The following is a 26003-nucleotide window of genomic DNA, read 5'->3' as shown; positions in this document are numbered from 1 at the left end:
TATTTTCATGAATATGAAGTTTTCCATCAAGAGTTGACAGGTCTTAAACTGGGAAAAAAAAGAGTTCATTCCTTTATTAAAACATGATGTGTCAGAAGCGAAACCACACAGTCTCAACCACAGCACCAAGCAGAGCCAGGCACAGCGAATGTGTTGTCCATATACAAGGAAGTATAGAAAGAAAAAACACATTTATTAGGATACCTTTGTTGTATTTTATTTAAGGTTTGGTTATTGCTACTATGGAATATATTCCTTATCTCCAACTTTAATAAAACCCTGCAATAGGCAGGTTTAAGAATTTCTTTATATCCTTTAGCTGGGAAGAATCAGTAGAGATGTTAAGCAGTAATAATAGTATTTCTTATTTTTATTTTCTAATAGTAATAAAACTCACAATATTTCAGTTTCTAAATTAGTTCTATATATGCCAAACATTGTACTAGAAACTGGAAACATGCAAAACTTAATTTACAGCCTACAGTAGCTCACAGAAGTACTCTTGTATTTCAGAATTGCATTACTGTTGGAAAAAAAGGAATATATTACTAGAGGAAGATGCTTGTGTAGGAAGCTCTGAATTTTTCTTTCAAGGCTAGTTTGAAGCTGGACATTAGAGACATATACCATGATTTTCTGAAATACAAGCAAAAACTGGGGAAAAACAGAGCCTAAGCTCTCAGAACTGGGAAGGTTAGCATAGGGGAAATGTAAGAGGCCTTTGGTGGAAAATGTGAATGATGAGGAACATATATATTTGCAAAGAGTAAAAGAGTATGTTCCATATGTCTGTGTATGTATGTATAAAGATCTGTGGCTCCAAATTTGACTGGATTTTGTTTGTTTGTTTTTCAAAATCTTTTCTAAGAATTGCCCTGGTGGAAAATATTCCTGAAGGCCTTAACTATTCAGAAAATGCACCATTTCACTTATCACTTTTCCAAGGCTGGATGAATTTACTCAACATGGCCAAAAAGTCTGTTGACATAGTGTCTTCCCATTGGGATCTCAACCACAGTCATCCATCAGCATGTCAGGTAAGCCGCACCCTCTATGTGTGTGATGATTTTACTTATGTGCATTTTACACGCCTTAGTATTCTTGCTTTCACTTCTCAGGTTCAAGGTCTTTTCTTTAGTACATGGACATCATTACATTTATATGTCTGTGCCATTGTTAATCCTCTGTCCCTCAGCTCCTACTAGAATGCCAGATTTTCAAGGGCAAACTCATGTTTCGTCTTTGCCTACGATAGCCTCTCTATACAGTTTTGCTGATTTGGACCACTTCAGGGGGTGCCATTCACATCATGGTCTCTGTTGACAGCACACCCAGAATTCTGCTGTGCACAACCTGCACACTTGTGGTGCTAACTCCGTGCCTGCCTGCCAAGGCATTTATTTGGTTAATCGGTGTCATAATTCGCCTTAAGGACCCAGAGCCAACTTTTTTTTTTTTAATAGTGGAATCAAACTTCCCAGTGTAGTTTTATATTCTTGGCTTTTATATTATTATTATATTAGTTTTATATTATTGGGCAAGGATGAAATCAGTTTTGTTGCTGTGTATAATGTGTGTTGGCATTTTAGCCTATAATCACTACCTCACTGGTGCTTGGAAATCTTTTATTCAATTGTACTATTATATTATTGTTTTTTAAGTTTATTTATTTATTTTTGAGAGACAGAGCATGAACAGGGGAGAGACAGAGAGAGAGGGAGAGAGAGACTCCCAAGCAGGCTCTCCATAGTCAGTGCAGAGCCTGACGTGAGGCTCGAACTCACGAACCGCGAGATCATGACCTGAGCTGAAATCAAGTAGGATGCTTAACCGACTGAGCCGCCCAGACACCCCTCAATTATACTATTTTAAAGTTACAGGATATCAGATAATAGGTAAAAACAAGCAAAACCCACAAAGGCGTGCTAAAGAAGAACTGAGTAAATTTCTTGATTGTGTTCTGCACTTTTCTACCTCTCCTCTTTACACAGGTGTGTCAGGGATTTGTTGCTGCATATATCATTCCAAAACTTAATGATATCACAAATAACACTCACTTAATTCTTCATGATTCTTGGCAGTATTTAGCAGAAAGAACTCGTCTCTAAGTCACATAGTGTCGGTTGGGATGACTTGACTGGGACTGGAGGATCCAAGAGGACTTTATTCACATTCCCAGCCTCTTACCTAGGAGCGATTGGAATGTCTGGGGGTCACCCGGGCCCCTCTCTGTATGTCTCTCATCACGCAGTAAACTAACCTGAACTTTTTACGGGGTGTTTATATCCTAAAAGGCCAAAAGCAGAAAGTATGAGGCCTTTTAAGACACGGGCTCTGGGATCCAAGCTGCTTCCACCCAGTTCTGTTGGTCAAAGCAAGTCACGATCCAGGGTGAGAGTTAGGGCATCTATCCAGGAATGAGGAAGATTATTGACAGGCTCCCTTGGAAATTATACACCACAGTCCACTCCGGCCATAGCAATCCGTATCTCTTCCACATACAAAATGCACTCCTCACCACCCACCCCCAAACATGCGTCCCTTTACAATGAGAGATTGGGGGATGAGGGAAGATGGCAGGGGCTTGAACGGGATCAGGGAAGTAGAAGTTTCTAAAAAGTGGGGGAGGGGGTTGGTCCATAGGAAAATCATCTGGGTTTGCAAACTGGTGCTTGTCAAAGTTGGGCTCCTACCCTCCCACACAGAGACTGGGAGACAGGGACCCTCCCATCAGGTGTCGGCAGAACAAACAGTGCATTTTTTTTTTTTTAATTTTTTTTTAACGTTTATTTATTTTTTTGGGACAGAGAGAGACAGAGCATGAACGGGGGAGGGGCAGAGAGAGAGGGAGACACAGAATCGGAAACAGGCTCCAGGCTCCGAGCCATCAGCCCAGAGCCCGACGCGGGGCTCGAACTCACGGACCGCGAGATCGTGACCTGAGCCGAAGTCGGACGCTTAACCGACTGCGCCACCCAGGCGCCCCAAACAGTGCATTCTTTTGGCAATGTCGAGCTTTCTCAAGCAGGCGCTTTAAGAGGGCCAGGGTTGGGGCGCCTGGGTGGCTCAGTCGGTTAAGCGTCCGACTTCGGCTCAGGTCACGATCTTGCGGTCCGTGAGTTCGAGCCCCGCGTCGGGCTCTGGGCTGATGGCTCGGACCTGGAGCCTGTTTCCGATTCTGTGTCGCCCTCTCTCTTTGCCCCTCCCCCGTTCATGCTCTGTCTCTCTCTGTCTCAAAAATAAATAAACGTTAAAAAAAAAAAAAATTAAAAAAAAAAAAAAAAGAGGGCCAGGGTCATCCTGGGATTGTGGCCTTGAGGTGTTAGGAACTGTGAGCATTTTGTTCAAGCCTTTTAATGAGCGAGGACGTGGGGGGATGTCGGGGGGCAGGGGGGTACTGATGAAATCATCTTGCTGAGAGCCTGCAGTTTTTGTAAGACAAGTTTGAGCCTGGTGGAGAAGAGGGCCCAAAGAAGGCCGGCCAGACTTTGGTCAAGGAGAGAATACTTGTTCGTTGCGTGACTTCAGAGTGAATTAAGGTGGGCGTGGTGGATGTGGAAAGATCACGCCTGGAAGCTTCATTCCATTCACTCCAACAGCTGGCCTGCTGGCAACAATAGAAGTTTTCAATTTGCTGCCAGTAACCTGGCTGTTATTGAACTCACACAGTGCCCTTTAGGATGACATCCAGTTAGAACCAATATCTTCGGGTAGAGGCATAGAGCTCCTGCCAAAGAGATGCCTCTTTGTGCCTCTTGGAACACCAACAACACCAGGCACCCTGCAGATTAAAACCATTCAGTTTTCTGCAGTGTTGAGTGTCATTTCCTTGCATCTTCACCGGGAAAGCTCTACACGTGCAGACATGAAGGATAGAGGGGCTTTGCTTGCTGTGCAGATTAAATGGGTGCAAGCAGGCTGTGAGAGCGATCTAGTGAACAGCTGTCCCACCCCTGCCTGTTCTTGGCCGGGAGACATGCCCTGTGGGGAGTGGGGATCCGTAGGAAAGAATGAGGTTCACAGCACCATCTGGAGGGCTCCTTCCTCAGCAAGGCAGTGAATGTCCTCTTCCGCTGGTCCGGGGCACTGGACCAAGTGGCCAAGTGATGATGCTGAGAAATACCATGCATTCATTCCCCATTGGTTGAACACCAGGTGTGGACTGTGGTCTTTAAGGTGGGGAGATGGGCAAAATAGGTGAAGGGGAATAAGAGGTACAGACTTGCAGTTATATATTCTATGTGTATATATATGTGTACATAATATTATATATTATATGTGTATATATATAATTTATTTATTTTGAGAGAGACTGTGCAAGTAGGGGGAGGGCAGGGAGAGGAAGAGGGAGAGAATCCCAAGCAGGCTCCATGCTGCCAGTACAGGGCCTCATGTGAGGCTTGAACCCACGAAGCCATGAGATCATGACCCAAGCTGGAACCAGAGTTGGATGCTGAACCCACTGAGCCACCCAAGCTCCCACAGACTTGCAAGTAGAAAATAAGTAAGTCATGAAGATACAAAGTATAGCATAGGAAATGCAGTCAATAATATTATAATAACGGTGTATAGTGACAGATGCTACTATTTTTGTCATGGGGAGCATTTCATAATCGAGAGAAGTGTTGAATCACCATGTTGTGCACCTGAAACTACTAGAATATTATAGTTGCCCTAGAATATTACATGTCAACTATACTTCAATTTAAAAAAAAAAAAAAAAAAACAAGTGGACGAACCACCACCACAACAAAAGTAGGTGATACAAACTAGAAAGTCCACCTTGCCTACCTCTGGCCAACAGAAGTGCTAGCATTTTATGTGGGCACCACACTTCCCTAGAACCTGCAAGCCACACCAGGAAACATGAGTCTACAAACAGGTTTGCATGCTGGCAACTCAACCCAGGCATCAGCCTGGAGACAGAAAGTATAAATGAAAGGGAAGTTCCTAGATTTATAACGTATTTTCAAGGTATTTGTGTCTTCAAAGTGATCGCATTTGACCCTGTTGGGAGACAAAGGAGGAAAGCAAGCAGTCAAATATGACTGAGGTCTCCCGTGTGCAGGCCCTGTTTAGGGCGTATGGGATACACCAGCGGACAAACTCAAGATCCCTTCCTTGGAGCTGACATGCTAGCAGAGTTGAATCTATTGCACTAAGATGAATAGGGAAATCATAAAAGACAAAAATCCATAAAAAAGAGAGAGCGAGCCTATGGCATAGAAATGATGCTTGGTGCCTGACTGGCTCCATTTCTCACCTTCCCTCATGCAATCCTCAACCACTCGAGCGGTTTGTAAAGGGACCCAGAAGAACTTGTCTAAATACCATATGTCTTGGGCTTTTTTTTTTTTAATTTTTATTTATATTTGGAAAAGAGAGAGAGAGTAGGGGAGGGGCAGAGAGAGAGAGAGGGAGGGAGAGGATCCAAAGCAGACTCTATGCTCAAGCAGACAGCCCAATTCAGGGATTGAACTCACAAACTGCAAGATAATGGCCTGAGCCAAAGTCAGATGCTTACACTGACTGAGCCACCCAAGTACCCCTTGGGCTTAAAGATTATTTTGCAAGAAGCTGGTTCCCTTCTGTCCTCCCCTCCCATCCTGACAACAGAGGGTAATTGTGCAGAGGTCGGGAGCGGGGCAAGGGACCAGGTCCTGGAAACCTGGTCTTTACTACCAACTGTTTCTCTTTAGGTACACTTTAAGGACCCAGATTCTGTTCTCTTCAGGGTATTAAGTGTTACCATTCCCGAAAAACAAAGGTACTGGCTGAAAGCCTATTTTGAATGAAATTTTACCCAATCTCATCTTTCAAATACAATAGGAGTTTCCAGACTCTGGATTTGACATTTAGCATTGTTCCACACAAAACACTGAAGGACACAAATTTGTAGCAAATTCATGGCAGCTTTCAGGTTGAGCTGCTGTAGTAAATAGCAGAGCATTCTTGATATGTGAATCTGTAATATGTGCACAGGGAAAAGAAATCTCATTGTACTTTATAAGCTCAGTATTGTAAGTAGGAAATGCAATGTTCTAAGTACAACTATTTAAAATTGGCAAAAAAAAAAAAATTATTTCAGAGTTTGTGTGACCAATCTTTGGACCTGTGAGCATGCTTTTATTTTTACCAAGACCTTATAAATATTGGAATGTAGTCATTGCTTGGCTTATTGCACACACACACACACAAAAGCACACCCTAATTACCCAAGTGAACACATTTAAATATTTTTAAACATTTATTTATTTTTGAGAGACAGAGCATGACCGGAGCAGGGGCAGAGAGAGAGGGAGACACAGAATCCGAAGCAGGCGCCAGGCCCTCATCTGTCAGCACAGAGCCCGTTGCAGGACTTGAACTCACAAACCGTGAGATCGTGACCTGAGCCAAAGTCGGCCGTTTAACTGACTGAGCCACCTAGGGGTCCCTAAAAAAAATTTTTTAAGATGTTCTAGTATAATGAAAATTGGCCCAGTTCACAGCTTATTTTCCACTAATACATTTTTTAAAAGAAAATAGTTTTAAGAGTAGTAAAATAGTCAGACAGAGTCTGAGAAGTCCAATGTGGAAACCACAAATGACCCAAAGATAAACAGGACAACTGAGAGTGGGCCCATCTACTTATTATAATACAAATGTAAGGAATGAGGTACGCCCTGAGGAATGGTCAGCTGGTGTCAGGCAGGCCCCAGCTCGGCAGAAAAGAGACACAGATAAACGTGGCACATGGCCTCTGTGTCTTTTCTGGATGAGAAGCAATTTTATAAGACTGAGTGATGGTCGTTATCACCAGGATGATAAATGCCAGCCGTGTGTGTGTGTGTGGAAACAGACACATTCATTAAAAATGCATTTTCAATCTGTAGTCCCAAAAGGTTGCTGTTTTAATTCCTACCCTGAAAAATTCATCTTGTCTTTTCCATCTCGCACTTGGGTGTTGTGTTTATTTGCTTCTTTATGTGTGGAAAGAATTGGTGGGTAACTTTTCTCTGTATGAAACCATGGATGGCAAGGGCTAGTGAGGTCTATAGTTCCATGGTTACCATATTTTAAAATTTAATGAAAATTTTAAATTGGGCAAAGGATTTTGTTTCTTTCTGTCCAGATGGTGAGTTTAGACCCTGAAATACTGAAATTTTTAGGACAATGGGATTCCTAATTTATAGGATAAAATGATGGGGATTTATGAAATCAAGACTATTCAGGAAAAGACAGGAAATGTGACTTGATTTCAGAGCTACCTAATTCACTGGGGGAGGGGTGGGGGGACAAACAAACCTGTTCTCTGTGAGTTCACTGTGAGAAACCAAACAAAATAATTAATGAGCTCCCACAACTGAATCTTTAAGAGATGCATTTATGTGAAATCAATTAGTTATTCATCGGCAGTGAGTCATGATTGCCAATTGATGAGACATCACAATTTTGAAAAATTATGATTTAGAAAATGTAATGGTATTCGCTCAATTTCATGAGTAACATGAATGAAAGTTCAGTGATCCACGGGTGGTTTGGGGGAACACAAGCCAGGCTCCTGTCTCTACACTGTGGTTGGTAGGCAGACTCTAGAGGTGAGTGAGGAAGGGGTAGCTCAGGTTCCTTTTTATCTACTTAATTCTTTATCTACTTTTATCAGCCTTGTGACTTTGAGTGAGATGCTGAACTCTGTAGGCCTCGATTTCCTCAGCAGCAACATCAGGGTCATAGAGCGTACAACATATCTCGTTAGTTGTACAGATCACACTAGTTAAGATCTGTGAAGGGTACAGAACAGTGTTTGGCCATCTTATTATGTGTTTATTCTCACGAATGTTATTTGTGTACACACTGCAACTCTCATTCCAATCAGTTTAATTTTACTAACAAATAATGAGTTCTTATTATGTGCTTTTCACTGTGCTGGAAACTGGGGTGGTTACCAAGTAAAATTAAGAAAGAAATATATCATTTCTGAAAATGTAAAGCTTGGGATGCCTGGGTGGCTCAGCTGGTTGAGCATCTGATTTCGGCTCAGGCCATGATCTCGCAGTTCATGAGTTTGAGCCCCGCATCGGGCTCTGTGCCGATAGCTCAGAGCCTGGAGCCTACTTTGGAATCTGTGTCTCCCTCTCTCTTCTGCCCCAACTTGCGCGCGCTCTCTCTCTCTCAAAAATAAATAAACATTAAAAAATTTTTTTAAATGTAAAGCTCTGGGTAGATAAGGATTATGCAAATTACTGTAACTTCCATTTTTTAAGCACAAGTCTTTACACAAACACACAGCTACGCAAAGTCTTGCTATCACCCATCTGCTTATCTACACTCATCCATGCGCGTGTGCACACATATACACATGTATCTCTGGACCCTGACATCTTAAATCTTGAATCCATGGAAGTAATGTGGTCTTCTCAAACCTATAGCCATTTCTGATTTTTGTTGGTTGGTCAATTGGCTAGTTTTCTGCTCCTTGTTTGGTTTTATTTATTTTGTTTTGTTTTTAAAGTTTATTTATTTTGAGAGAGAAAGAGAGAGCAAGTGGGGAAGGGGCAGAGAGAGAAGGAGAGAGAGAGAAGGCTCCAAGCAGGCTCCACACCATCAGCTCAGAGCCAAACGTCCTCGAACCACGAACCATGAGATCGTGACCTGAGCTGAAGTCAGATACTTAACCAACTGAGCCACCCAGGTGCCCCCTCCTTGTTTTTGTTTTAAGTTGAAGACTCCTATACCCAGGCAACATTGAGAGATCTCCCCTTGATGCTGGTGGGCCACACCTTGCTGTCATGGGCAAGGCAGCTGCATGTGAGTGTGACTCGCATGGGTCACATCTTCTAGACCACTCATTCCTTGCTAGCAGTATTCTTCCTAACTGACTCTATAGATGTAGGTTAACCAACAGACAAAGGCTTTCGCTTTACCTAACTTGGAAACCTCTTCCTTGTTGCATGTTTTTTATAGCTATGTTCGCGACTTTTTCGTAAATAGCATTATTAACATTTTCTATTAGAATCGCTGTGTTTCGAGGCCTCCTAGGAAGCCTGCAGTCTGGAGGGGTCAGCTATGGCTCTGTGTTCTCCAGTCTCCACCATCTTTCCATTCTTCCTTTCGTTCCACCCCTCCTGTCCCAAGGCAGGTCCACTCCCTCCCCCAAGTCTGGTGAAGGACGCTGTTCATTCATTGATCGTGTAGACAAACAGTGTCCACTTTGCAACACAGGGGTATTTCTGGAACCAAGAGAATCCTGTTTTTGCCAGTGTGAAAGTCTGAGAAAGGTACCCAAAAATCTCGCAGCCTCATCATAATATTTAATAAGAATTTCTTTTTTTACTGTTTTTTTTTTTTTTGTTATCTAGGAAAAATAGAATTACAACAGTTCCTGCTTTTTACTATGTCTGAAAGGAGAGGAGTGTGGTTGGTGGAGACTGGATTCTTTAAGTAACTGAAATTCTTTGAGCCTGTTGCAATTAAGAGGTTGGTGCCTTGTAACTAGTAACTTGGTGTGAGACAGCCAGAGAAAGTGGCATATTCCTATTCAACACGAAGAACACACATTTTATCCCTTGTTTTGAGGCGGATCTGAGGGCTTGCATGCGTTTCTACTATATCATGGCCAACTCTTGTCTGTTTTGTATGTTTTTACAGGGCTAGAGAGAAAAATACAACATGTATAAATGAATGGAAACAAGATTAGGATGCATACTAATGCTCTGTTTTTTGGCTCAGTTTAGAATTCATTATTTTGTTTATTTTCAGTTCTCAGAGTTTGATTTTGTAGAAAAGACAAATCAGCAGCATTCTTCAGGAGGCACATAATCTAGTGGAAAGATCACAGGGTTTGGCGGCAAATCTGTGTGACATGACCAGTAGTTTAGTAGTTGTGGCCACGTTAGGTAAATGTCATGACCAATCTGATCCTCAATTAACTCATCTATAAAATGGGTATAATAATGCCAGTCTCTTTGGATGGGTTTGTAAATCTGATTTAGATAATGTTTGTAAAACAACAAATAATGTAGCTCATAAAAGAGAGTTTCTGTTTTCACTTTCATTTTTGTTTTCCTGGTGCAGGACATTTAGTTGTACATTTACTTAGTGGATGCCTGCTTTCTATGTAACCTGAGAGCGGGAATAACTTTAAGATGCCTGTCACATTCTCAACTTCTGTTCAAGGGGGTTGAGATAATTCTACTCAGGATACTAATTCAAGTTCTTCGGGGTTTCGGTGAAGAAAGAAGAAAGCGAAATGTGTACATGTTTTCAGGTAGATTCTCCCCCTCCTCCCCCAGTAGGGCAGTGTTCAACCATGACTACCTGTCAGAATCACCAGGAAAGCTTCTGGAACATATAGATGCCCAGGTCACCCCAAAACACTAAAATTAGAGTGTCTGGGGAGGGGGCCAGGCTTTGACACTGTTATAATGGTGGTTCTGTTAGGCAGCCAGGATTGAGTATCACTGCCTAAAAGAACTGCCTAAAATAAACAGTGATTTGATGCTTCTAGATTTGACGGCTGGGCCACATTGGTGTCTTCCCACCAGGATTGTCATCCAATGTTCTGTGTTTCAGTAACATGATGAACAAACCCCGTTAATTCCAGTTGTTCTCTCAGTGATGATATAAAATGGTGGCAACTTCTACTGGAATATTCCACACCGTTCTGGACTCCAGGCCACGTGCCATGTTTATTCCTGTAGCTTTATTGTCTAGCATGTGGTCAGGAAGAGAAGGGAGCCCAGTAGTTGCCTTGGGATTGGAAACAGTAGATCCCTCTTCAGCCCTCTCATCTCTAGGCTAAATATTATTTCAGTCAAGCTCCCGGTGTTCAGTGTCGGCATGAAAATAGCATCACCTGATGGAAAGGATGTCTCCTTCTTGCAAAGTAGCATCTTTTTCCCTCTTCCACAAAGTCAACACTCAGCAGATGCTTATAAATTAGCATTCTTGCATTTGAAATGTGGCCACAAAGCGATTTTGTGTGTGCCTTTATTGCACAGATAATTAGTAAGGTACCGCGCTGTTTGCTGGAGATGTGAAACCAAATAAGCAGTGGTCCCCACCCCTTGTGGAACTCAAAGTATAGTGGAGTTGCTGGAGAAACCACCGTTGGCAATGCGGAATGCTAAAGCAGCACCAAGCAGGCCGGGAAGGCTGTCCTTGGCTCTTGGTGGCCCAGCGAGCTCTCTGGCTCCTATGGCTTCTGGTTCTCCCTTGGTGCTGTTCTTTCTTGGTAACTTCCTGCTGCTTCACTGTGCTTCTGTTTCCCCATCTGTTGAGCAATCCTAATTATGCTGTTGCTTGCTTTCCAATATATTTCCAAGGGAAATCATCATTCTGATATAAACTCATAAGCACTATGATTAGCGAGAGTTTAACCTCTGTGATTCTTTTAAAATCCAATCATATAGGCATGAATAAATCATGAACCCAAAGATACTCTTCCCAGTTATTTGGATTAAATAATGTTTTTTTCTTAAAATTGTCTTATCTTAGTTTTGTTTACCTAAAAGCCTTGATTGTTTTGTGTCTAGACCTCCTTGCTGCATTTCCTGTGTATGGCCAGTTTATGTTTTTGCAACTTCATTTTAGAAAGAATCAGTTGGATTTTTTTTTTCTCATTATAATAGAAATAGCTTCTCACTATAGAAAATTTGGAAACTACAGAGAAATAAAGAAAAACAAAATCATCCATGTGACCATCAATAAAACTTTTTTTAAGTTTGGTATTTTATGCATAAGTACATACATATGCTCATATTATGCAAAGTTTATATCTTAATTTTGATCTTGACATTACACTGGAAGTGCTTTCTCATGTTATTGGTAAACGTTATTTTAAATTGGCTGTATAATATCCAAGTTTGTAGATGGACCAGATTAAATTTATAGAACTCCTTATTATTGGACATTTAATCTATTTTTTCTTAATTTTCCTCTTTCTGAATAAATTTTGCTACTATAAATATCTCTGTGCAAAAACATTTTCTTTTTGCTCATTCACCTGGGGTCAGTTCTTAGAAGTGGGGTCATGGGGCACCCAGGTGACTTCGTCAGTTGAGCATCCGACCTCATCATGATCTCACGGTTCGTGAGTTCGAGCCCCACATCGGGTTCACTGCTGTCAGCCTGTCAGTGTAGGGCCTGATTCAGATCCTCTATCCACCTCTCTCTACCCCTACCCTGCTTGCGCTGTCCCCCAAAATAAATAAATATCTTTAAAAAAAATAGAAAAGGTAGGGTCAGAGGGCTAAGGAGGCTGGGCTTCTTTCTTTAGATGGAGGGATTTTCAGGGAACGTGTAGGACACCCTCATGGTTATGTTACAGGGGGAGCTGGGTTGTCACGAGTAAGGATCTGAAGGAATCCTGTCTCCTTTCAATGTGGGGCCCGCTGTCCCCTCAGAACAAGTGACTGTTTGAGAGCTGGAGTATCTGGCATATGCCGTGCGTCCCTCCCTTGCCCATCACACCCGCCTTTTCTGCACAGCGGTGCTGACAAGCCGTGCCGTCCACACTTTTCTGGACACAACCGATCACACTGCCAAGATGACCTTGTCCCCCTGCCCTTTGCAGCCGGAGTGAAGGCTGGAGAACCCCAAAGCTACTTTCCAGCTACTGTAGGAATTCAGAGCCTAGGTCCCTGTTTCAAACATGCCACTGCTGGTATTAATCCCTTGTTGTTTCGTGGCCCATGATTGGTAGGATGAGCTCATTCGTGTCTCTTCATCTATCTGCCCCTGAGGAAGGGTGGCTGTGCTGCTACCCACTGTCTGCATATCTTACCATCGTTAGGCAAGGCCTTGATGAGGAACTGTTCAGAATAATTAAGCCCCTTAGTGGGATGGAACCTGGGTTAATGAATGGACCGGCAGGCTGCATGCCTGCATAGCAGATCCTCACCCCTGGCATCAGGCGGGTGATGCTTGCTGCTCCTGGCCCACAAAACGAGTGTTCTCCACTCAGCTGGGGGGCCGATGGCACTGACTTCCCAAAGCTGTGACTGATCCATGACCTCAGGACACTGGTGAGCTGATTCCTAGGCCAGCATCTTCTCCCTTCAGATGAGGAATTCCATGTCCCGCAGACACGTCCAGAGAGCTGCTGGGGCCTCTGGCCCACCTTTCCTGGCTGGGCTGTCTCCCGCAAGCCCACACCTCGCCATGGAGTCTGTCACTGTGCCATCTTGGCGACACATGAGATCTTTCCGTCGTTCCGGCTGCCACTGACACAACTCCGTGTCTCTCACCGGACCACATACTGACTTGATTGCTGTGTTCGGCCTCCAGCCCTGCCCTGTACCCGTCCTTCTCCGATTTGCAGTCAAAATTTTCTTTTAGAACAGAAATTCAATGATGTGCTTCCGTATGTAAAATCCTCTGGAGATCCACGGAGCTTTCCAGACATGGACCAAATTCCGCCCAGGCTCACGAGACCCTCCTACTTAGTTCTCAGGCCTCAGGTCTCCACCTGGAACATTCTTTTCTTTCCTCCCCTCCTTTGGGGAACTTTTCCTGTGTGCCTTAGGCTGTGCCTTAGGGTTATTAGTGCCCCTGCTGCGTTGTCTCTAGGTCTCGACCCTGACATCTGACACACTGGGCTGTATTCACCTACTTATCATTTATCTCCAGCACTTAATGAAGGTCCTGGCACTTAGCAAGCATCCAGTAAATGTGTTGAATGAAATTGCTTAAAAGACACTTCTCTCTGTTCTGGGGGTCCTTTTATTTGAGAATAAAAGCTGATGATGACAAATGTACAAATAATATATTTATATCCCTGGCAATCTTTATATATTTCAGTAAGTATAGTAAGTAAATAAAATTTCAGTAATTTTTCTCAGTGAAAAAAAGAAGGGCACCTGGGTGGCTAAGTTGGTTAGAACTCAGTTGGTTTTGGCTTAGGTCATGATTTCACAGTTTTGTGAGTTCGAGCCCTGAGTCAAGCTCTGTGCTGACAATGTGCAGCCTGCTTGGGATTCTCTCTCTCCCTCTCTGTCTGCCCCTCCCCCGTGCATGCCGTCTTTGTCTCAAAAATAAATAAACTTAAAAATAAATGAAAAAAATTTTCAGCTATTTAGTGCTGAAAATTTCAACAAAGATAGTAAGTAAATAAGTGATCAATCTTGAAGATAATTGAATTAATTGGCTAAATAAATAGGAAGTTGAGTCAAGACGGGATCCATGCATATATGGTTTTGTCTCTTAAATCATAAATTAAAGAAAAAAATCAAAAAAGAAAAAAGAGAGGGAGGGAGCCAAACCATAAGAGACTATTAAAAACTGAGAACAAACTGAGGGTTGATGGGGGGTGGGAAGGAGGGGAGGGTGGGTGATGGGTATTGAGGAGGGCACCTGTTGGGATGAGCACTGGGTGTTGTATGGAAACCAATTTGACAATAAATTTCATATAAAAAAAGAAAGAAAAAAATCAAGGCAAGTGTATTGCTTTAAAAGGACATCATGGCTTAAGATAAATCCTAGTCTTGTTTTCTAGTAACTGTGTCATCAATCGTTTAATATCAGTCATCCACCCTTTTATACTTTGATTGAAACTTTATGTGCACATATAGACACATGTGTACATGTATGTGTGTATATATGTGTGCATCAGTGGGTAACAGCATACCTAAGATATATAATCACACACACACACACACACACACACACACACACACACACACACACACATTTTGGTGCTTATGTGTCTTTGGGATGCATTCTAGTTGTGGGGTTACTGAGTGGAAGGCAGCAATGTTAGAATGCCCTGTCCCCAAATCATCGATGGGAGTAAAGGTTGCCACTCATAAATATTTTCCAGTCTCCTGCTTACAAAGAGAGATGTCCATATTGCTTTGCATTGTGATTTCTTTGGCTACATGAAGGATCCTTCATGTTCAATAGCCACACTTTGCCCAACTTTGATTGGGCTTTTGGTCTTTTCTTATTAATTTGTATACATTTTTGTAGAGTACAGCTATCAGGCCCTCCCTTCTTCTCATCTACATAGCAACTATTCCAAATTTTTGCTGTTTCTGCACTTACTTTGTGGTATCTTTTTCTGTATAATTTTTTAACTTTGGTAATTCTGTATATCTTTTATTGCGGCTATGTAGCTAGCTTGTGTATTAGCTTCCTGTGGCCAGAGCAACAAAGCACCACAGACAGATGGCTTAAAACAACAGAAATTTCTTTTCTCCTGGTTCCGGAGGGCCGAAGTCTGAAATCAGTTTCCCTGGGCTGAAACCTAGGTGTCAGAGCAGAGCAGTGCTCTGTCCTGAGGCTCCAGCAGCCCCCACTACTGGGAGAGAACCCTTCTCACCCCTTCCAGTTTCTGGCAGCTGCCAGCGCCCCTTAGCTGGTGGCTCTATCCCTCCAGTCTCCAAGGCTGGCATCTCCAAACACCTCTGCCCTGTCTCCAAGTGGCAGCCTCCCCTGGGTGTGTCCAATCCCTTCTGCCCCTCTGCCTTTCTCCTACAAGTACACTGATTACATTTAGGACCTTCTCAGATAATAATCCAGGATAACCTCATCTCGAAATCTTTAATCGTACCTGCGAAGATTCTATTTCCAAATAAGATAAAATTTGCAGACTCCAGATTAGGACCTGACATTTTGGGGACCATTATTTAGCCTCCTATAGCTTGGCTAAGGTCTGCCCTACTTGAAGATGGAACATACCTGTCCATGCTTGCATAGATTTTCTTAAAAGTATTGATATGTTTTTATTTTTCCTGAAAACATATTTTTCTAAGTGGTGTAATACAGGGGTCTTTTCAATTGTGCCAGATTTAACCACTTTATCTTTTTCAGACTGAATTAAAACAGTGCCTTTGTTATTGATGTAATCCTGTGTGCACCATTTCTGGATTCTCTATTAAGTTCCCTTCTGTGTTTATCCATTCCTATGCATGACTTTATATTTCTTATAAAGCTGTAGACATTTACGGTTATAAATTTCCCTGACACCAGATATTGCCTCATTTCATGGTTTTGCTCTGAAGTACCCACCTATTTATAGCTTTCCAGAGAATACAGAAATTCACTTTTCTTTTCTCCTATGATGTACAGATAATCTGAGTAAGTTAAATTTTCAAGTAGATATGATTTGTTTTATGTGTTGCTTGTTAATTGTCTGTTTCTCATTTTCTTGGATTATGATCAAAGAATGAAGCTGGTAGAATATCTTCTTTAAACTTTGTTCAGGTTTTCTTTCGTTTTTAAAAAAATCTATGTAAATATATATAAAGGTAAGTTTATTTATTTTGAGAGAGGGCAAGAAACAGTAAGTGTGCAAGCAGGGAGGGGCAGAGAGCGAATCCCAAGCGGGCTCCACAGTATCACCACAGAGCCCAACACGGGGCTCAAACCCACAAACCGAACTGTGAGATCATGCCCTGAGCCAAAATCAAGAGTCAAACACTTAACTGACTGAGCCACCCAGGCACCCCTTGTTCAAATTTTCTTAATGGCAGTTACAGAACAGATTTTCATGATGTTCTACAGACAAGCAAACGATTGTTTTGAGGAGTTTCATATATAAAATGAGAAATATGTATAAATGTATATACCTAATCAAGTTTATTGATAATATTATTTAATTTTCATATATTCTCATTTATTCCTTTTTAGGTCACCCACTTGTCAAAGACATATTTTGAAGTATTATATTGTTGTAGTGTTTTAATTGCATTACTGTTAGCCTTTGCTTTATATATTTAGATGCCATGTTGTTTGGTACATACCAATTTATAACTGTCACTGCTCCATAAATTGTGCCATCACAGAATAATTGCCTACTCTTTCTCATCTAGCTCTTTTAAGCCCTCCCAACTCTCATTCTAATTTTTACTGAGATTCTTTATCCTGTTTGTTGTAGACCAGTGTTTCTCAATCTTCTTTTTTCTATCACCTTACTAAGGAGACTTTTTAGACGTTTTTTTCCCTAAACCTGCACCCCCCCCAACCATGAGATTTTAATACCACAGATATGTTGCATATTTATTGTATATATATCTGTGTTTTATTTATAAAAAGAATAACTTACACACACATGCACACAGTGAACAAACTCATCCCCTTTAGGGTAATAGTGCCTCCCACTGAGAATCACATAATAGATTCTCAGTAGAACAGTAGACCTTCCCCTGTAATGTGTGTCTTCTATGTCAAGAATCTTTATTTACCAGGTACATCAAACACATAATCCATATCATCTTGCTCATCACTTGTCTCTTATCCTTTTCATCCTCCTTGATGGTGATTAGTGTCCTTTACTGTTTAATTAGATTCTTTCCTTGAATATGTCCTTCATATGGGTTATGTAGGTAATATAGTTTCTAAATCTGTATATATCTGCAAATATTTCTTTTTTTCACCCTGGTGGGTAAAATTTTTGAGTAAAGCATTCCTTTGCTTTAGTCATTTTTTCTTTTACAGTCTGTAGCCACCATGTACCAACTTAGTGTTGCAAATGGTTGGCTCCATGCCAGTCTGATCCATTTTGCTTGATAGGTAGCTTTTGTTTTTGTTTTGTTTTTGGCCGGTTTTTAAGAATTTCTCTTTCTCTTTGCTACTGATCAGTGTCACGGAATGTACCTAAATGTGTCTTTCCGCACTGCATTTACCTTCATCTTCAATTATCTTTTCAACATGTAGGTTTATCTTAAAAACTGAGAACAAGCTGAGCATTGATGGGGGGTGGGGGGGAGGGAAGAGTGGGTGATGGGTATTGAGGAAGGCACCTGTTGGAATGAGCACTGGGTATTGTATGGAAACCAATTTGACAATAAATTTCATATTTAAAAAAAAAACATGTAGGTTTAGGTCTTGCCTCAGGTAGGACAATTTTTCTTCTGTTACTTGAAAGCTTATTCTTTTTACCTCTTTTTGTCTTCCAATACACCTATTAGCCATATGTTATATATCCTCAATTTATCTGTCACCCTTTTCTTCCCTTGTCACCCTTATGTTTTCGTGTGTGTGCATGCGTATGTGTGTGCACTTTGAGGTATTTCTTCCTTGAGGTCTTCAGATCAATGATTTGGGTCACAACAGTGGCTATGCTGTTCTTTAATTATTACTCTAATTTACTTCTAAAATCATAGAGTGTTAGTCCCAGCCATGCTTACCTGTCCTTGAATACTTACACTGTGTTTTAGCTCTAGTTCGTTCTTGAGTTGTTGGTTTCATCAAATGCCCGCTGTGTTCAAGCATCTTTTCTCTTGTTGGGCCCCTTAAATGCACTGATATTTGACTTTATCAGATTATTAGTGGCTTCTTCCTTTTAGGTAAAGGAGGGACAGTATTGGGTGGTTAACTAATCCCCCTCAATACTTCATACTCCAATCTCTAGGCAGGCTGCCTGGGCTTAATTGGCTTAAACTGCTCAACATGCCTGAGCCACTGACATCTTTAAGAGGATTCATTTAATTTTGAAATGTGGCCTACTGTTTCTCACCAGGAAGGGCAAGTTTTTAAATTGGTTGACCCTTGAACAACAGGGGTTAATAGGGTACCAACCCCCTGCATAGTTGAAAATCGACATAAACTTTTGATTCCCCAAAACTTTGATACTAATAGCCTCCTGTCGATCAGAGATCCGACTGATAACATAAATAGCCAATTAGCACATATTTTGTATGTTATGTGAATAATAAAGTAAACTAGGAAAATGTTATTAGGAAAATCATAAGGATGAGAAAACACATATACAGGACTGTGCAATATTTGTCAAAAAAAATCCGAGTACAAGTGGACTTGTGCAGCTCAAACCTGTGTTGTTTGAGAGTTAACCATACTGATGTTTAAAAACCAAGGGGCTTTTGTGTTCCTTTATAACAATACAGTGAGTAGATTTAACTCAGAAAACAGTAGCCCTTACTACAGATCTCGGCATGGAGAAGATGTTTCACACCTTTGTTACTACATTCTGATGTCTTAGCCAGAATGTGTGGATAGGATAGGAAGGTAAGACACTGAAAACAGAGAAGTTCCCCCCAGGCCCAAGTTCATTACAATAAGCACTATAATTAACAATTTTAAGAATCCTTGGTGTAAGTAATCAGCACATACTAACAGTAAAAATAAGCTTTATTTAATGACAGTCTGCCAGTATCTGTAGATTTGGGAGTTTCTATTTTCATCCATGTTTGAGATTTCTGGTGTTCACAAAAATAATACAGTGGGAATCAGTTTAAGGCACAGAGCCAGAAATACAGATAGGTTAGAAGATCTCCTATGTTTCATTTGTACTAAATACATTGTGAACTAAGAACCAAAAAAAAAAAAAAAAAAAAAAGCATTTGTGTAAAAATACCAGCTCGTTACTGGTGAGTCTCATCAAACACAAAGCATATAAGCCTTTTCTCTGTGTGAAGGGGAAAAGTACAAATAATCTGTATGACTATATGATGACCATGAGTCTGGGCTCCAGAAATCTGGACCATGCAGACATCACCAAGCATCCCAGGGTGTGTGACAAGATTGTAGTGCACGTCAGTGGAGAGCCAGAGCTGATGAGGAAGGTCATCTTGTTGATAACCCTGCAGGAGAACCACAGAGCCCCCCCACCTGGATGTCCCTCTGGCCTGTATCTGAGCTTCTCACTGCCCAGCCCCTTATCTCTGTGCAATAAACCTGAAATCTACATGGACCCTGCAATCTGCAAGTCAGCCTGTTTTCTTTCTTCTGTCCTCTGTCTCTCCATATGTTTCTCTCTCTCACTCCCCACTCCACCTCTTTTAAATTAGCAGTTGACAACAGTCCGCTGCCCTCATTCAGTGCCTCCTAGGAAACCTGGTCTGCTGTGAGCCTGCCTCCAGGCTCTGGGTGCAGAGTAATTCCATGAGCTCCACCTTTGGCAACCTATGTCAGCACACTTAGTTAAAGGAAACGGAAACCTCTCTGCCTGCCGTGGGGTACAACACCCATTTATGCCAGACACTCCTGCCTGCCAGGCGGCCCTAGCTCCCTCCTCCTTACCCTCCAAAGCTTTAAGCTTTGATCTTTGGCTTCTCTGTTTTCTGAGGCTGAACTGCAGGAATCACACACGACATCCACATTTCCTCCGTTCTGCGTTCTCAGTCTCCATCCTCTGTACGTAATCATTAGTAATGGTCCATTCTTTTTTTTCTTTAATGTTTATTTATTTTTGAGAGAGAGGATGAGCAGGGGAGGGGCAGAGAGCAAGGGAGACACAGAATCTGAAGCAGGCTCCAGGCTCCGAGCTGTCAGCACAGAGCCCAATGCTCAAACTCAAGAACCTCAAGATCGTGACCTGAGCTGGATGGGGTGACTGAGCCACCCAGACGCCCCATTAATGGCCCATTCTTATCAAAGCAGGATAAGACTTTGCCACTTGGGGGCCATTAAAAGCAAAGCCTTATTGCCTGTCTGACCCCGGAAGGCATTTGAGTTTGTGGCTGAATAACAAAGATCTGAAAAATCAATAAAAGAAGACCGTTTCCTTTTATGATAAGGAGAGGGAATCTATGAACACACACAAGGGGAAATAAATAGGACAGGCTTGCAGTCCACTCCCTGAGATGATACGATGGCTATAGACCAACCTCTACTCAGAGGCTCCTGGAGAGTAAAACTTACAATAAAAATTTAATGCTTGTGAAAATCTTACAGAAGCAAAACCTTTACTTTTTATTTTGTATTTTTGTTTCATCAGTTTTAGATTGTGCTAGTAATTACAGAGTGCTAGGAAGAACATTAGTTGGATTCAGTCAGACAGGTTTTTTTTTTTTTAATTTTTTTTTTTAACGTTTATTCATTTTTGAGACAGAGAGAGACAGAGCATGAACAGGGGAGGAGCAGAGAGAGAGGGAGACACAGAATCTGAAACAGGCTCCAGGCTCTGAGCTGTCAGCCCAGAGCCCGACTCGGGGCTCGAACTCACCGACCGTGAGATCGTGACCTGAGCCGAAGTCGGATGCTTAACCGACCAAGCCACCCAGGCGCCCCCAGTCAGACAGGTTTTAAACCAGAACAGGAATTCAGGCAAATCACGGAGAAATCACCCTGACTTTCCCCATAAGAGCTCCCACTGGAAGGGTAGTTACCTATGACTAATGCCTTTAATTCTCACAAAAACCTTCTATGGTAAATATTAATATTATGTGCATTTTACTGAGGAAGAAGCTGGAGATTAGTGAGATTCAGAAACCCAATTTATAAACTGGAAAACCAGCTTGCATCCAGGTCTGTCTCGGCCCAAACACAACTGTCTAATATTTTCTGCTGCCCCTTCATGCGTAGGTAATGCAGAATTCATGAAAAAGTAAAAGAAGGGTAGATTTGCCCTGTAGCGTCGAAATTATGATGGGGCGCCTGGGTGGCTCAGTCGGTTAAGCGTCCGACTTCCGCTCAGGTCACGATCTCACGGTCCGTGAGTTCGAGCCCCACGTCGGGCTGATGGCTCAGAGCCTGGAGCCTGTTTCCGATTCTGTGTCTCCCTCTCTCTCTGCCCCTCCCCCGTTCATGCTCTGTCTCTCTCTGTCTCAAAAATAAATAAACTTAAAAAAAAATTAAAAAAAAAAAAAATTATGATGGCAAGAATTGTTGGGTTGCATAGCACTCAAGAAAGCATAATCTGTGTCTGCTACTACTGTGTTTATGTAACTCTTTTGAAACAATTTTACATGAGTATCAGTTGCTGAAGTGCTTGCCTTTTAAAATTTGAATGAATAATTTCAATTTTTAATAAGTTTATTTATACCTGATTAAAATAGCATACGTGCAGGGCTTCTGACTTTCCTTGTCTCTGAATATTTTTTCCTAGGGTCAACGTCTCTTCGAAAAGCTGCTCCAACTGACTTCGCAAAATATCGAAATCAAGCTAGTGAGTGATGTAACAGCTGACTCAAAGGTATTAGAAGCCTTGAGATTAAAGGGTAAGGCCAAGGTTGCTATGCTACTCTACCCCTAGGGATTCTGTTAAGATGTCTTTCATTTCGCTTAAAATAATACATGATTTTTTATAGTCGACACATTGCATGTAATACACTTCTTATTTCTCCTTTGAAAAATAGCCCGATTACAGCCTTTAAATGAGAGAACTAATTAATCAATACTACTGGTAGTTTTTAAATAGTGTTGTTGCATATTAGTTTATGCAAAATAATCCCCTGGCCATTAAATGATAATTAACTAGAAAGAAGAAACTTTCCCTCTCCGAACACTTCTGTGATGTGATTAAAGAGCCACTTCTCATTTGAACAAACATTGGATTGCTGTTTTCCTCTTGTCCTTTAAATGGAAGTTCTCCTCGTGCAACAGCTTCTTTAAAATAATATAGTCAGATGGAGGAGTCTATGAAACCTGGCCTAATTCATGAATTCTGAGATAATTCCACAGAGAACATCATTCATAGGCCACTCTGCACTTTCTCTCAAAATCCCATGAAGACGGGGAATCATTATGAAATAACTTTCTTCATTTTGCTTTGTCTTGACTAACTGAACTCACTTCCAAATAGTTTTTATGGCTTTATAAAAATTTTGGCCCCGAATTGACTCTTTGAACTGTAAGCGTCCGAATGGACATGGCAGGTGTGAGCCAGGGAAAATGCTTGAGCTGCCCAGCGTCCCCGGGAGAAGACAAGGCATTGGCCCCAGTGAGTGTCAGTGCCACCTGATAGCACTGCATCTCGTGTGTGTGCTCCTTAAACATGCTGGGCACTTTTGCTTGTCATCTTTCCCAGACTGCTAAGTGAAAACACCTTCTGGAAAATTCAATGGACTATAAAGCAAAGGGTGAGCCCAAGTGGTCTTTCCTTCTGCAGAAGGAAAGTTGGAAGTGATAAAGCCTACAGAAAGACATAAATACATAGAAGACATAAGCTTGGTCAGGCTCATGTGTAATATTTGTTCTGTGTAAGGAAAGTCGAGGTAACTTATGAGATACTGTTAGGCCTGAAAAGCCTTGGTATGCCACCTGAGCACAGCATAATATTTTTTGAAAAACAGTGGATTAATATGAATTAGAAATGTGTTACTACTTTTCCTGTTTAAAAAATGTGAGATTGGGTTCCCACTCAGATAAAATCCATTATCTGACACATTTTTAGGAATGGATTACTTTGGGCTAACTCTGGGTGCCTGTATTTGCAGATAAACATCCCATGGCATTTGCTACCATACACACACACACACACACACACACACACACCACCTATACACACATACCCCACATATACACACACACCATAAGCATCTGACGCAGCACGTTGGCTTAGCTGACACACTTCCTTCCCCTCCCTTCTTTACCCGAGTTCCCACTTTCCCAGCCTCTCAGGCTGCACATCTGCATCAGAGAGCATAACTCTGTGTGATTTCCAACACTTGAAATTTGTGGGAAATTACTTCATAAATTTTTTTTCATAGAATTAAATTTGCCATGTAAGTCTTTCTTTTCCCTTTCCTTGTTTTTTTTTAAAGTTTTATCTATTTATTTTGAGAGAGACAGAGACAGTGGGAACAGGAGAGAGGCAAAGAGAGAGAGAGAGAGGGAGAGAATCCCAAGCAGGCTCCGCACTGTCAGTGCAGAGCCCAACAAGGGGCTTGAACTCATATACTGCGAGATTATGACCTGAGCCCAAACCAAGAGTTGGACACTTAACCAACTGAGCCACCCAAGATCTCTTCCTTATTTTTAATTTATATTTCAGTTAGTTAACGTACAGTGCAATGTTGGTTTCAGGACTAGAATTCAGTGATTCATCACTTACATGCAACACCCAGTGCGCATCACAAGTGTCTTCCTTAATACCCATCTCCCATCTAGCCCATCCTTCACCCACCTCTCTCCATCAACCCTCAATTTGTTCTCTATTATTATCAGTCTCTTGTGGTTTGTTTCCCTCTCTTCTCTCCCCTCCCCCCATATATTCATTTGTTTTGTTTCTTAAATTCCACATATGAGTGAAATAATATGGTATTTGTCTTTCTCTGATTGACTTATTTCACTTAGCATAATACCTTCTAGCTTCATCCAAGTCATTGCAAATGGCAAGATGTCTTTTTGGTGGCTGAGTAATATAGACACCACATCTTCCTTATCCATTCATCAGTCGACACACATTTGGCTATTGTTGATAATGCTGCTATAAAATCTCAGGGTAGTTATATTTTTAGGTTTTTGAGGACCCTCCATACTATTCTCCAGAGTGGCTGCACCAGTTGTCATTCCCACCAACAGTGCAAAAGGGTTCTCCTTTCTCCACATCCTTGCCAACACCTGTTGTTTCTTGTGTTGTTAATTGTAGACATTCTGACAGGTGTGAGGTGATATCTCATCATGGTTTTAATTTGTATTTCCCTGATGATGAGTGATGTTGAGCATCTTTTCATGTGTCCATTAGCCATCTGGATGTCTTCTTTGGAAAATTGTCTGTTCATGTCTTCTGCCCATTTCTTAAGTGGGTTATTTGTTTTTTGGCTGTTAAGTTTGATAATTTCTTTGTGGATTTTTGATTCTAACCCTTTTTCAGATATGTCATGTGCAAATTGATGTCTTCACGGCTTTCATCTTTGTTTTTTGTTTTTGCATTTTATCAGCTTCTAGCCTTGGGCAGAGGATTAGTCTGAAAGTGATGTTCATAGCTGAATGAGCATCCTGTGTGAAATGGCTTCTCACTGCCTGATGCCTCACAGGCAATCTAATGTGATGTGGGACTGTCACTGAGTCCTGTTCCTTCCTCCATACTTGCCTTCACAGGGTGTGGGTCACCGGCTGCCTTCTGAGCTGCGGTGGGCAGTGGGGGAGTATTTCCTTCATGTTCTCCTCTCTCTGTTCATGCCTCCCAGCTGGTGCCTTGGAAACTCCCCACCCCCCCACACCAAACTGCATGCTGGTAAAATCACATCAATGTGGTTTTATGCTACTAATACAATGTTTATTTCTGGCTGTGTTTTTCAACCATGAGCAAAATATTATTTCTCAGTCATACTACTGTGTTTTTTTTTAAGGTTTTATTTATTTATTTATTTATTTATTTATTTATTTATTTATTTATTTTGGAACACTTTTAGGTGTACAACAACTTTGAGAGGAAGGTACAGAGATTTCCCACATACCCCCTGCCCCAACACACACACACAGCCTCCCCATCATCAACATCGCTCACCAGAAGGGTCATGTGTGAGCCTACATTGGCACATCATCATCACCCAAAGTCCACAGTTTACCTTAGGAATCACTCTTGGTGTTTTACATTCTCTGGGTTTGAACACTTATGTAATGACATATATTTATCAACGTAACATCATACAGAATATTTTAGTGCCCCTGAAAATCCTCTGTGCTCTGCCCATCCATCTCCCTACCTACTATGTTTTTAATCTTTATAGTTATTGTTGCAATGAAATTTATAATTAAGAAGAGCTGTTTTTTTCTTTGTTTGTCTTTCAAAACCATAGCAATTCAGTGTGCTTTCATATAATAGGACTAAAATATTTACCCCAATAGCCTACCAAAAATTATGAATAAAATGTTAAGCCAGAAAATATAAATTTCCTTTTGGGAAAAACGAGACTTTGCCTGTTCACTATTGGATAACTCTCTAATAGAACGACTCGTGAGGTAAAAGTCATTAAGGATTAAAATGGGTGATCTAGAAATAAAGTCCACAGTTCTTAAAAAAAAAAAAAAAAAGGGCAAAGCACTCAAAACAATCCAGGATCTGAATCTCCTTTTCAGTCTCATTAGTACTATTTTCTGTTGTTGGCTTTCCAAATATCTGAAAGATAGTTGTGGTTTCCTAAATATAGCATGCTTTTCCAGGGCTCTATTTCCTAACACACACTTTTCCTTGTGCTTGAAATACCCTTTCTCCCCTTATCAATTTGCAAGCTCTTCTTTGTCCCTCAGGGTCCATTTTAAGCCTTACTCATAGTATTTCCTTCAGACTTCCTCTCTTTTTCTCAGATGGTCTTACCGTCTTCTTTTCTTCCATTGTTCATTCATTATTTGTTCAACAACTGTCCTTGAATATCTGACAAATACCTCCCCTGGGC

General features: G+C 41.4%; 1 protein-coding gene across 4 annotated transcripts in view; it reads left to right on the top strand.

Annotated features, from left to right (window-relative positions):
- PLD5 (phospholipase D family member 5) overlaps positions 1-26003 on the top strand; it is a 423767-nt gene that overhangs the window by 234486 nt on the left and 163278 nt on the right. For all 4 annotated transcript variants that reach the window (XM_086694252.1, XM_086694254.1, XM_086694255.1 and 1 more), the window contains 2 exons: positions 869-1037; positions 21770-21881. In XM_086694252.1, coding sequence (XP_086550378.1) covers positions 869-1037; positions 21770-21881 — 281 coding nt within the window. The remainder of the gene's footprint in view (positions 1-868; positions 1038-21769; positions 21882-26003) is intronic.

Source organism: Puma concolor, chromosome E4, assembly GCF_028749965.1.
Source record: "Puma concolor isolate L17-30 chromosome E4, mPumCon1.1.hap2, whole genome shotgun sequence".
Lineage (NCBI taxonomy): Eukaryota > Metazoa > Chordata > Mammalia > Carnivora > Felidae > Puma > Puma concolor.
This window is presented reverse-complemented; position numbering and strand designations above follow the sequence as displayed.